The sequence below is a fragment of the Paroedura picta genome, chromosome 3, assembly GCF_049243985.1.
Source record: "Paroedura picta isolate Pp20150507F chromosome 3, Ppicta_v3.0, whole genome shotgun sequence".
Taxonomy (NCBI): Eukaryota; Metazoa; Chordata; class Lepidosauria; order Squamata; family Gekkonidae; genus Paroedura; species Paroedura picta.
Window position 1 is genome coordinate 55,863,116 of NC_135371.1, and position 14,072 is coordinate 55,877,187.

Genomic DNA, 14,072 nt, shown 5'->3' on the forward strand with positions numbered 1-14,072 from the left:
TGAATTCTGCATTCCTATGTACCCAGGAAAAAAGATGTATGGAGTCAAACGAATCCTCTCATGTAAAATTTTGCCAACTAAATGAGCTAGTTTTATGTATATATACATATAATTACTGAAGACAGATCTGAAATCTTATTTCAGATGCCTTGTTTACTGGTCACCTGGGATTTTTTCCAGCTACATCACAATTTCACAGAGGATGCCCAAACATAGGAAAACGTAAATTGGTAAAAAGCCAAGAAAAACCGTATGCTATTGCAGGCTTGCCATGCGACCATAAGAGGGTGCTATTTGTACACAAGAGAGAATTTTATAAGAAAGTTGACTCAATTCCGGAATTATTCAAGGCTTATTATTTGCTTATACTACATAAGATAAATTCCTGTCTTGTGATCTTATGCTGCTTCAGACCAACACTTGAACTTATCTTGTGATCATTTTAGCTTAAATAAGATTTGAACAACTCCGCTGTTGTTAATAGTATGTTGTTCCCATAGGTTGGATTTGTCTAAGGCCATGATGACAAGTTAGAGCTAATTCCAAGTTAATGAAATAGCTGAACAGCTGTGCCCAGATCTGAAGATCCAAATAAGTGAGGGATTAATAACTGCTGTCTTTGCTATTGTTGTTGTTGTTTTTTTGTGGTGGTCTGAGTGTAACTGTGTGTATGTATTTCATATTTGATAATCAATTAAAAAGTCAGTCTAATTACAACCAAGGAATGGGAAGAGTAGTAGTTGGTATAGAGATGTGTTGTAATGCATACTATATGTATGTAATATGTAATAATGCATACCCGCTTAGCTTCTGCATTATGATTTCCATTGCCCTTTCCTGTTAAGGAGCAGTGGAGGAGGAGTGAGTAGGGGCACATGTGCATCCAAAGCACAGGTGTACAGTGACTTGAGGAGGAAGAGCTTGTTCTCTGCACAGTTGTTAACTGAACATTCTGCATAACCAAGTAATAGTCAAGTTTTTACTGTACTTTTTTTTCTTTTAGTTAGAAAGCGGTGCAGTTTTTGTGTCAAGCTTTGCTGACTTTATAATACTGTATTTATTTGTATTGGTAGGTCAGAATTAGAACACTTGGAGGCCTGTGAGGAAATAATAGATTTGGAAATAGCACCTCCCCCCCCCCCCCCCCCCGCACTACGGTACTATAGTATAAGTTTGTTACACTTCCTGTACTGAATGAGGTAGGAGTGGTAAAAATGGCCTCCTGTCATGCTGTAGTACTCAGAGGAAGTACTTCCTGCCCAATCCTACCAATTGAAATTAGTCGCATCTTCCTTACCCCAAGGGGGTCTCTTAAGGTTCCTCTAATTGCTTACAGGGCATGAGAATCAGTAGGGCCAGGCTGAAAAAACTGGAGGAGAATAGTGGTTGGGCATACCCAACACTAATTTCAGCACCTCCCTTCCATCCATTGTAGAATGCTATAAACCAGTGGTCCCCAACCTTTTTATCACCAGGGACCACTCAACGCTTGACAATTTTACTGAGGCCCGGTGGGGGGGTAGTTTACTCTCAACCACTGCCCTAACGCTCTCTGATCACTATGGTAATGTTTAAACATCCCTTCAAAATAAGATACAGACACGCCACAACAATGAACATAAGGAACATTTTATTTTCATGGAAATTTTAACTCATGGTAATGACAAATCAATGGGAACCCTGAGCTTGTTTCTCTGCAACGAGCTGGTCCCATCTGGGAGTGATGGGAGACAATGACACCCAAAGTGTGCTGTAAAGCCAGGGGGGATGAAGTAAAGGGCCAGGGGGGGGGAGAAGGCGTCCTTCATGGCCCACCTCCAATTAGTCGATGGACCACATGTGGTCTGTGGCCCACAGGTTGGGGATTGCTACTATAAACCACCCTGAGCCTCATGAGAGGGCAGTATATAAATGTAAAATAAATAAATCAGAGGCTTTCACACCTTCACAGGGCTCATTTGGGATGAGGGAAAATATAATTGATTAAGACTGGAGAAATACTTCTTTCTACTCTTATAAGGTACGCGCATGGGCACAAAAAGAGTGTTCAACTTCAGTGTAAAAGATAAAATTTTATCATATCTTTTATTTGGGGAAAGGGAAACTCTTGGCTCTTAGGACCCTAATTCATACTCCCAACCCCAAGATGTGATTAAAGACTATTAGATTTATCACATTTCTTTTCTTTTTTAAGCATTTTGATTTTTAATCTGATGTTCAAAATACTATGCACAATACTATGTGTGTTTGTTTGCATGTATCCTTGTCAAGGAATTTGATTAGCTATTTGCTTTATAAAATGTACAGGGTTGTTTTTAAGGTTTTTCATGGCTGGAGAATACTCTGTATCTGAAAAAAAATCCTATACTGTAGTGATCCCCAACCTGTGGGCTGCGGACCACATGTGGTCCTTCAACTAATTGGAGGTGGGCCCTGAAGGACGCCTTCTCCCCCCCCAGCCCTTTACTTCATCCCCCTCCCCCGGCCCTTTACAACACACTTCGGGTGTCATTGTCTCCCATCACATTACCATAGCAATCAGAGAGCGTTAGGGCAGTGGTTGAGAGTAGAGGAGTAAAACTACCCCCACCTACCGGGCCTCAGTAAAAGGCGTTGAATGGTCCCTGGCGTTGAGTGGTCCCCGGCGTTGAGTGGTCCCCGGTGATAAAAAGGTTGGAGACCACTGCTATACTGTATGTTGGTATCTTTCTTTCACTTCTCATTTTATTTTCAGGTTCTTTACTAGAATGTGAGACTTGCAGCACTGAATTTTCAGGGTTTTTAAGTTACTATTTATGTTAAATATTTATATTTATGTTTAACAGAAAGATATAACTTTTAGAGAATGTTCATAGTATTAGTAACCCCCACCCTTGTTAATGTCATCTGAGGGTAAGTAATAAATAGCGTGATACCATTTCAAATAAATTGTTGTTGGCTTTTAGCAGCACATAATCTTTTTAGATGGTTACAAATTGAATTTTGTTTTAGTATGCCTGGTATGCCTGGTATTGCAGATTGGTTACTATTTTCTATACATTGGTCTCTTTTATGAGGAAAGGAGCTGCTTTTTCCCTTTTTCCAGACTCCTTTGCTTCCTATAAAATGTCTGAGCAAAATAATGGTGGGCTGTTGCCATGTATGGCTGCTGACTTCACTGGTTTCCCTAGGTATAGCTGTGTAATTGGTGAAGGCAGAAAAAATGATAAGCAGAGATCAGTTATGTTTGCTGGATTTGGGGCTGTTTTCTAGAGTTCTCCGCTATTGTAATCATATCATGCTAGAAATAGGTTTGAAACTGTTGGTTTCACATTAATCCCCACTTACTTTTCACCTTTGTCTTTTTTTTACTTTGTCTTGGAAACCCACAATCCATTACAGGTCCTTTCTTCCATTCAGTTTCAGTTTATAAGAACTTTCATTTACATCTTCATTGCTTATCATTCTGTGTTCTCATTGCGTATTTTTGGATTACAATTATTTATCTAGTTAGTTGGCTGAGTTGGCTGAAATCAGCTGTTCTGAAATTATTTATCTGGATTCTGCTGCTACTATTGTTTCCTTACAGTTATGTTGAAATCTTGTGACCACTTTATCCCAAGATCTTCTGAGTTGATTTGATATTGACTGCAGTTAGATCCAGAGATGCTAAGACTTAGTTCCTTAGATCCAGCGATGCTAAGCCTTTTTAAACTAAAGTTGTTTATGATACAAGTTTTGAATTTGAAAACATTATATTGCTGTAATATCAGATGCTCAAATTGTAATGAGAGTTACCTTTTCATAGGTGGATACAAGCCTACAAAATGGCTTTACACCTGGCATGAAATTGGAGGTTGCTGTTAAGCCTGACCCTGATACATACTGGGTGGCCACCATCATTACTACTTGTGGGCAATTACTGCTACTCCGATATGATGGTTATGGAGAGGACCGCAAAGCTGATTTCTGGTGTGACATCATGACAGCTGACTTGCATCCAATTGGCTGGTGTGAGCAGAACAAGAAGGCTCTCAGAGTGCCTGAAGGTAAAAGCCTACCACAGGAATAAGACACCCATAAGACAACTTTTCAGTAAACCTTGTGCCACTGGATTGAATCTGACCACATTCAGGGTTCTGGCAGAATCTTTTAACTTCAATTCCTCGTATACCTCACTCATGCGTCCACGAATGTCACTTTGATGCAGCATCTGTATACCTTTTGTCAATTCCCACCTGCTATCCAGCACTGGACTGTAGAAATGTGTATGTGTTCAAAAATATTAACTGCTGAACACTGCAGATATTACTAACTTGTTTGGGGAACAGATACATGAGCTCTGCTGTTGACCTGCAGATTAATATAACTCTTTTTGCTGCATTATTAGAATATAGCTCATTTTTCTTCTTTGTTTTAGGCATCAAAGATAAAATTTCTAACCAGGAAGAATTTCTTCAGCAGACTCTGAAGGGCGCTTGCAGTGCTCCCGCCAACCTTCTAGAAGGGGTAAATATTTTATATGCAAAACTGGCAGCAGTAAAGAAACTTTATTCATATTATCCCTTCAAGTACTGTCATTGTGTAATACAAAAGGTAGAAAACAGGTATAAGAAATTAAGAAAATCACAACAGATTAAGAAAATGCATTTTTTCTGCAGTAAAAAAGTTCCAGAGAGTTACTTAAAAAAAAAAAGATTGTGGCAGTAGCTCATTATAATATTATTGTGCTATAGCCATCTAGCAATTGCCAGTTAAAATAAAAGTTTTCCAGGGATTTTGGAAGGAGGGAGAAATAGCTGTTAGGGGCTAAAGGAAAATGGACCATGGGTTGGCAGGACCCTCTCCCATTTTCTTCAACTGCAGTCCTTCTAATAACAAATCAGGGGGAAAAACCTAGAAAGTGAATGATCAGTGGATGACATATTGTGGATGTGCCAATTCAGATGCAAAACTCTTTGTGGAAGCAATTTCCATATTTGCGGTAGGTTGTGACAACACAAACACAGAAGAAGGGAGAATGTAATCTTGGAGTGAATGAATGGTTTAGTGCAAGATGTCACATTTTACAAAGTAGATATAAAACTTCATGAGAATATATCCTCCATAATTGCCATAAAAGTATTTTTATGCCCTTACAAGCAAAGCAGATTAAGATTTTAATGGCAGCTATAGCTCAGCAATTGGTTGGGGGTAAGTCCCTTGAAGAGAAAACATGGAAACAATAGCTGATTCTTAATGCAGTGTGAATTATGGGTAACTGTCACTTTGGCTGGACTTCTTTCAGGCTTTTGAGTGGAAGATGAAAATTGAAAAAGGAAATTTTAACTTGCTGTGAGCTGCATGCTTCTATGATTTCCTGTGTTCTGTTTTAGTTGATCTAATAGTAGTTATGGTAGAGTCTTGCATGGAATTTAGCAAGAATAATGGAGATGAATGTGTATCTTAATGTCACTTGAGTCCTGTTAAATAAACACTGAATATTCTCTCCCTCTCCCCCTCCCCCCACAGCTCCATAGGGGGAAGAATCCCTTGGATTTAATCGCGCCTGGTTCAAGACTAGAGTGTCAGCACTTGAAGGATTCCCTAGGAGCTTGGGTAGTCAATGTAATAGAAAATATTGGTGGAAGGCTTAAACTGCGTTATGAAGGACTTGGAGATGTCGATCAGTATGACTTGTGGATGTTCTACTTGGATCCCTTTCTCCATCCTGTGGGTTGGGCAACTCAGCAGGGTTACACCCTTGAACCTCCATTAGGTACAAAGCAAAAATTTCGGCCAAATGTTAGAATTTAAAGTTTTAAAGAGGATAGTTTGTTTTATATTTATTTAAACTAAAATATTTATACTAATTTCTGTGCATGCTGTTGGTTTACTAACAGGACTTGACTTGCTTGGAGCAAAGAACAGATTAACATGTAAATTTGTCAAAGCATGCCTTGTCTTGGAACCATGTCATATTGACATCCAAATGAAGGATTTCAGAGATTAGGTGTTACTAGTTTGCTTTAATGCAGAGTGTTGAACTATGAGGAAAAATGGTGAGCAGAGAAGTACTGTTTCTCTAAACAATAAAAAGGTAACCTGTGCTAGCTGCCTCCAGTTTTGGAAGCCCAGAGTAGCAATTTTGTGACTTCGGTCCCAATGATCCCTTGATCCATTCAAAATTCAATATACTTGTACAGGCATCATAAAGGGTGAAATGCAACTGAAGTTGCCTTAAGGTTGGTACCACTGTGAGAATGAGAATGGAGACGTGAGAATGAAGACAAGTTAGTATTCTTCATTCGGAGGATCTGATGGTTCTTTTGTTTCCCTCTGATTAACTGGGGTTTGCATGATCTTAAAGGCTAAATCTGCAGCTTTACATAGACAATGCATGACCGTTTATGCACTGGGAACTTCAGTGCCCCAGCTCCTGTGCAGGAGCACAAATCGGGGGCAGATGAGGCACACCAGACCAAATGCTCCCCCGTGCTGGTACAGGAAGAGGTGGGGCAACCTGCCACAACTAAAACTCCAGCCTGCAGCCTGGCATGAAACCTCCAGTGCATAAACAGTCCATGAGAGGAACTTCTTAAGGACGCTTTACAGCAATTCTTCATTGCTTCTCCCAGCCATAACCTGCTGCCAGCAACTGACATCTCAAACTTAATTCTTAATTTTTCTGAGTTTAAAAATCTGCTGAATATTTGGCATGAACTCTGGTGAAAGGGAACCTCATAGGAAAATACAGTATGCATGCAATTTAAAAACCCAAAATGCTACTAGTGGAAATTGACAATGAGGAAATTCACACCTTTATGTGTCCACATGTGTAAGAATAATGTGTAGCTTTGTTAATCATTTTCAGACAATTGATTTAGCTGTGGTATAAGAGTAGTATAATTAATTCATTTTAAATATGTTCCATGTTTTCCATGTTGATATGATAGCCAGTGTAATAGGCTTGATCATTTAGGGGCCTGTTCTTTCACTGAAGCTTTTAGGCACTTGAAGACTGAGGCAGAATGGCAGGAGATTCTAGCAACAGTAAAACAAGAAGAAGAAGAATCTTTGGTGCCCACTGATTTATTCAAGGTATGACATCTGGTACCTCTCAATGGGTTACTTTGAGTGAGCACTTAGGACAAATTATACCGTTAAATAAGTACAAAAAGCTAATAACGGAGAATGTCACATTTGCCCATTTGCCCATTTTAATTAGCCTTTCAGCCCACCAAATCTCAAAGGCTCTGGGTGGGTAACTATCTGAAATATATATTAAAGATGGAACCTGTGAAAAACTTGGAAGAGTAGGGTTTCCATTCACTCCGCCTTCGCTTCCTCATCTCTCACACCCTACTTCTCTCAGAAAGGCAGCTTGGTGTAGTAGTTAGGAGCAGCGATTTCTACTCTGGCAAGCCGGGTGTGATTCCTCACTCCCCTACATGCAACCTTGGGCTCGCCACAGCATCGATAAAGCTGTTCTGACTGAGCAGTAATATCAGGGCTCTCTCAGCCTCACCTACCTCTGTTGTGAGGAGAGGAAAAGGAAGACAATTGTAAGCTGCTTTGAGACTCCTTCTGGTAGAGATAAGCAGCATATAAGATCCAGTTCTTCTTCAGTCTTCCTCTCTCCCACAATCCCTTTTCTTACTCTTCCTCCCCCATGCGTGTCATGTTTTTTCTCTTTCTGCCTCTCCCATCCTATCACCCTTCTAGACACCCAGTAGCTTCCCCCCACCTGCCCGACAACTCCCATACAGAGACAGCAATGGTGGGGCTTTCCCAGCAATCCTGCCTTACACACAGTAACAGAGACTTGCTGCCTCACAGCTGCCAGTTTGATCCCACACTGTAGCTTCCCCCACAGCAACAACTCTGTAGCCTGAACGCAGCTTTGTTTCCTCAACAGCAATGAGGCAGCAATTCTCATGCCTGCAGCTTTGCAGCTTTAAAGCTCAATTAATGTTTTCAGATATTTCTGCAAACTTGTTGTATAACCCCCTGTCTTCTTTCCCCGATCTGCGGATTTAGATATCTGCAGATGGGGCCAGGCTTCGGTGTTAGATCATATGATATCAAAACAGAAAAAACATTAATTATGATATGTACTCATGCCAAATTCTAGACTAAATAATAGTCTCACAATACTTCTAAAATATTTCTTGCCTATAAGGAGGTATAATAACCATCAAGAATGCTTTTGCCCATACTCTTACAGTACAATTGTAAGCAGAATTAGACCCTTCTATTGAATTCAGTGGTCTTAAAAGGGGGCAGTTCTAGTTAGGATCGCCTTGTTAGTGTCCTAACTTGCCTGCATAGGTTATATTCAGAAAGCACTTTTGGGGAATCTAATGGGTTGTTCTGGGACACAGTAAGAGACAATGTCCTGCCCCAATTTCTTTGGACCTAATATAATTCAGGGGAGAATAGACTTGATTCTTCTGGGAGATACATGGAAGCTGCCAGTCACAAAATGGTAACTTGGTGGGCAGAGCCAGTCTCAGAATAGCGGCTTTTACAAAAATTACAGCACTTCAAAGCAGGCCTGCCGTGTGTTTTGGAAGGGAAGCCTTTCCTCTGCTGTCTTTCTAAAGCCAATCACCACTATCACTACCAAAAATTGTGATTTGCTGGGCAGGGATAAAATGTACAGTAAGTTATGTTTTTCCTGGAAGAGACATAATAGCAGCTTTGATGCAGAAGGTGATAGTCAGTAGCATGTTGTTTTCCCATCTAGAACACGGGTGTTTGTGCAAATGGGAAAGGGCACTGGTGCTATCTCTCCTGAAGGCAGACAAGCATTTCTTCAGGATGCTGTTGTTTTTATTATGTACTTAAAGTTTGTAAATCTCTTAGACTTAAAAAACAAAAAACCAACATTCTGTTCAATTCAGTTCCATTGGTGAATCTCTTTCATGTCATTTTTTAGGACAAACCTGTTGTTGGCACCCACTCATTTTCTCTGAACATGAAGTTAGAAGTTGTTGATCCAGAAGCACCTTTTATCATCTCACCTGCTACTGTTACAAAGGTACTAACAGGGGAAAGTTGTGGTCCATCTGGAAACAGAGCAAGAGTAGGGATTTAAGCGTGCCCGAGGACAACCAAAGGCAAGGTTACAGTAATCAAGATATGAGATGGCTCAAGCAAATTTCAAAATTTGCACTGAGGTAGAGAAGTAGGGTCATATTTTTGCAATGATATTGAGAATTGATGTTATCTGTCAGCAGATAGAAGATAGAAGAAGCAAAAGAATGAAAAATCTCAAAGCTGAATTTTAGTGTTTGTTTTCCAGCTTGTGTGGTGGTGATGTCAGTGTAGGCTATATGAAGAAAAGGAGGGAGGAAAGAGGAAGAATTTCAGTCTTGAACACACTGAGTTTGAGATCTTAATGAGACATTCAAGTAGAAATATCACAGAGGCAGTTAGAGTTGTGGACCTGAATGGAAGGAGAAAGATAAGGGTTAAGGAGTGAGATGAAGCTGGATGCCATTAGCATATGTGCTGTACTGAAGCCATGGGTTAAAAGGTAGTGAGAAACTAAGAGGGCAAATATGGGTCCCTGGGAGACCCTAGCACGCAGAGAGAATCATAGGGAGAGCTTCTCTCTGGAAATACTGGGGAAAGTTAGTGCTGTAGTAACTCATTAAGTTGAGATGGGGCAGGAAGAAAGGATTAGAGGGACTGCAGGAGGAGCAGGAAAATAAGGTAGAGAATACAATTTTCAGATACATCACTGAATGAGGAAGCAGAATTTTAGCAAAGAGTAAGAGAGAAAAATCATTCAAATATACTTTTAGGGGCACTGTGGAGTCCTAGAGCTGATGTGGATTGAGAGGATAGTGTAGTTTTGTCAAGTCTGGCATACAGTAGATGAGAAGGAGGAAAGGATGACATTTAAGTTCTTTTTTCCCTCTTCCAGAAGAGTTCTGTACAAAACAGATAGCTACAGAGGAAGTGAATTAGATCTGGGGATGAATGCTATGGGAGATGGGACAAATGAGATGAGACTTAAAGCAAGGTTGATTTGAAGACAGAAACTTAAAGGTCTTGGGAAGTGTCGAGAAGGAAGAGGGCACCATTCACCAGAATTTAAATGACATCCAAACATCTCGAACTCTCTATAAAAATTAGTCTTCTTTCTTCTGTGTAGATGTCATCATGATTGTGTGTGTGTGTGGAGGCAGTGCACACTTTTTGTGTCATTTTTCTCAACAATAAACCATTGTGGCAGCTGGCAGTTCTGTAGTCAATAATGTCAACCCACTTTTGTTGTCTAGCCAAAATTCTGCTTATCTTATCTGGTATTCTTGCTGCATCTTACTATTTCAAGGATGCCATGTCATTGTTTTGACATAAAATAGCATATCTATTTTTAAGATTTGTCCTGTTACCACTATCCTGCCTTCTATCTTGTACTTTCTTCATCTTCTGATGAGCTACAAACTTAATGCAATCCCCTTCTGGCCTCAGTCTGATGAACATCAGCTGTTAATTATTGTAATTGTCTTGATTTCTGAAAAGAAAAGGTATATTATCTGGTGTAGAGGGAGCCCATGGAATCATGAGTATGTGCTCTGTAAGGCTGGTGTAGTGTGCCTACTCTTTATTTTTCCCTAATTAGATATTGTCTAGGCGGAAAAAATTAAATTGCTTTACATGGAGCATTTTTGTAAGCATCCTTGCCTACTACGTTTTTCTTGTTTTAAATTTTCATTTGGATATTACATTTATATTATGTTTTTACTAACTTGTTCTCACATTCTTCTTTGGTGTTCCTTTTCCTGTTTCTTCCTGTCTTTTGTCTGTATATAGTGTGTAAGATGCTGTGAGCGTCTTCACTTTCTTTTTATTAAAAAAAATGAAATAATATCTTTCAAGCATTAAGTATATAATGGGTCAGACACACAGAACTGCACAACTAATTCTGTGTTGTACACCAGGCCTCCCTCAGTGGTATTTGTCCATATATTTTAACATCTCCCATGCCCCATAGCAATATTTTGGAAATAGAACTGACTTTTTAAAGCAGACTGTGGTATAGTATGGAATCCACCTGCTGGTGTTGTTTTAAGGAAAAAATCCAGTTGGACAAAAACAAGCCTTTGACAGTATCTTTTCAGAACCTGGACGTAGAAATTTTAGGAAACTTGAAATTGAACTCAGAAATCCATCAATGGAAAGAGTTGGTGATCATGGACGTTTCTGTTCACTCCCTCCAATGGCACAAAATAGCCTGCTCTGCCTCTTCCATCAGCACAGCAAAATCACTGCCTTTGACCCATATGTCTGCTTGTCTGCTTAGCTCCTGAAACCCGGGACCTAACCTTCAGAAATGGATACCGGTGTGTGTGTGTGGGGGGGTGTCCAAGAACCTAGTATCTGTGAGTTGCTAAATCTAACCCCAAAATTTGTCCTGCTCATATGTAAAACTGTCTCTGTTTTCCCCCTGCAGATATTCGATGAAAAATATTTCATGATAGAAATAGATGATCTGCGACCAGATCATACCACAAGCAAGTCTTACATCTGTCATGTCAACAGTGCTGGTATTTTTCCTGTGCAGTGGAGTCTAAAGAATGGCTTGCATCTCAGCCCTCCGCCTGGTATACACATTTCTGTACTCATTTCATCTTTAAAATACTCTACTGTAAACATGAAAATGCTGTGTTTCACAGGATAAAGCTCTACTTTACTATGCACATACTATCCTACTTGAGTTACATTGCTAAACTCTGTAATATTTTTCATAGTACATAAGCAAGCGTGTATATGTAAGGATAATATCTTTGTAGCTGTCTCCAAATAAAATATCCCAGGGAATGACAGAGTGTGTAGAATGGAAACAGGAATAAGTATTCTGGCCCCTACCTATATGCACTTACTAGAATGTGAGGATAGCAGCCACAGAGGTATAAAGTGTGCACATGTAGATTCTATCCCCTAATGGGGAACATTTGAAGAAACAGTGTTCCCAAGCAGAGGGATGGAATGGGCACACATACAGTTTATATGCATGTCGGGGGCAGGACCAAACCACTTGTTTCTATGCCCCCCCCCCCCCCCGGGCATGCATTCTTTTAAATCTGACATTTATCGTTTGGAGAGGACCAATGAATATTATACTGAAGCCCAACTGGAGAGAAATGTTGCTTGTTCATTCATAGGCTACCCTGGGCAAGACTTTGACTGGGCAGACTATCTCAAGCAGTGTGGAGCTGAGGCTGCTTCCCAGAGCTGTTTCCCCTTGGTGAGCATTCAACACATAATGGTTATTTCAACACGTAATGGTTATTTCTATGTAGTAGGGTTTTGTTTTGCTTTTTGGAAAATACATAATTTGTTTACTCAGTTATAATTCTAGTGGTTTGTATCTTTACTTCCAGTTTTCTTTTACAATGCGGTTGCTGGATCCCCCCCCCCACCCCCACCCCAGCCAGGATTTTAAGTTCAATTGCAGCCTTGTCTAATGTGTACTGGCAAAGTGTAATTGAAGCATTCAACTGGAGAAAAATAGACAGTAAAACTGCTATTATAGTTGCTAGAATCCGGCTTCCTCACCCAATAAATAAAAAAAAACCCAAAGTTTTTACAGATGGCTGATATGCAGAAAACAGCTAACTAGTGAGCTAATAGCTGGGAGGAGCTGAGCCAGTGCAAATACCTACTGAAGGCTATGTTCCTAAATATGAGGATAAGTCAAATATCATTGCTAGTAGGGTTCTAGCTCCTATATACACAAGTTTATTCCAAACAAAACAATTTTCTTGGAGGACATGACAATCATGGGTGCTTATGATGAAGAAGTTTTAAGAAAATTGAAAACTGTACTGGTGAGGAAAAAAACAGGAAAATTGTGCCCAGGAACTTTTTCCCATCCTGACAATGCACCTGCTCATTCTTTGAGGGTAGCAAAGGCTGTACTACAAGAATTTTTGTGGGGAGGCCTTACTCAATCCACCCTACAGCCCTGAACTTCCCCCTTGAGGCTTTTTGACCCAAAAGCTCAAAGAACATTTAAGAGGAACACGATTTGAGTCCCTCGGGGATGCCAAAACTGGCATGGTGCATATCAAGGAGTGTGGAATTCTTTGTGGAAGGCTTAGAGAGATGGAAACACTGCCTTCAGAAATATATAGACCTAGATGGAAGATGTGTCAAGAAGCAATAGTTTCACATTTTGAAATTTTTGTTTAATAAATATTCCTATGATTTTATAGCAATACATTTGCTATGAGATGGATTGAATCAAATGGGACTTGTGCTTGAGGACACATACTTGCTCACGGGGTTGGACTCAGTGGGATTATTGGAGGAGTGTATGGCGTTATATTAAGTGCTGTGGAGAACTTAGTTTTCATTGTGCTGCCAGATGATTGCAGAAGAGCCATGCTTCAGCAGTGCTGAGGGACCTAGTACGAAAAGACCCAATTTGTTAATTCACTGGTATTCATTCACAAAGCTTATTCATGCCAGATGTATGGAATATTTGGAGTAGCAGACAATGCAACAAAGAACTGGAACAAACTCTCAGTTACAACAAATGGGTGATATTTTTCTTTTTACATAAAGGACTTTAGAAAACATTATAGAATGAACCAAAATGTTTTATGTCACTATTATTTGTCTTACTTTACTAGAAGTGGTGCTGCCCAAAGTTTTTAAGGTTTAGCAGTTGCTTTTGGTCCTGCTTACCTATGAATTGATGAGAGAATAAACCTGTGGCTAGACTGTGACATTTTAGACTTCAGATAAGGGCTCATATGACAGAGTCCTGCCTTGTCAAATAAAAAATATTTTTACACCCAAGAAATGTAGCCTGTTGAGGGGAAGCCTAAGCTAGAACCCTACTCTTTGACATATAGTTTTCTACAGACAAGGAACTATTTTCACCAGGATCCTTTCAGCCAGGCAAACTGTCTGGAGCAGTTCTGCTCACAGAACAGGGATGAATTGCCAGCCAACTGCAGTCCTCGTGACACACAGAATTCCCCTGGGAAGTGCTTCTTTATCTTCAGGAGCAGCTTCTTAAGTGAGTCTGATGGTCTTCAAGGAGAATGCTAAGGAAGCCTTGGGGTAGGCTTGCAAGGAAACAGCATCAA

General features: G+C 40.0%; 1 protein-coding gene across 3 annotated transcripts in view; it reads left to right on the top strand.

The window, feature by feature from the left end:
• The window catches only part of SFMBT1 (Scm like with four mbt domains 1), a 109,992-nt gene that overhangs the window by 71,815 nt on the left and 24,105 nt on the right, over positions 1 to 14,072 (top strand). For all 3 annotated transcript variants that reach the window (XM_077325762.1, XM_077325763.1, XM_077325764.1), the window contains 7 exons: positions 3,788 to 4,028; positions 4,400 to 4,488; positions 5,491 to 5,737; positions 6,962 to 7,059; positions 8,900 to 9,001; positions 11,426 to 11,576; positions 12,138 to 12,220. In XM_077325762.1, the coding sequence (XP_077181877.1) occupies positions 3,788 to 4,028; positions 4,400 to 4,488; positions 5,491 to 5,737; positions 6,962 to 7,059; positions 8,900 to 9,001; positions 11,426 to 11,576; positions 12,138 to 12,220 (1,011 nt within the window). The remainder of the gene's footprint in view (positions 1 to 3,787; positions 4,029 to 4,399; positions 4,489 to 5,490; positions 5,738 to 6,961; positions 7,060 to 8,899; positions 9,002 to 11,425; positions 11,577 to 12,137; positions 12,221 to 14,072) is intronic.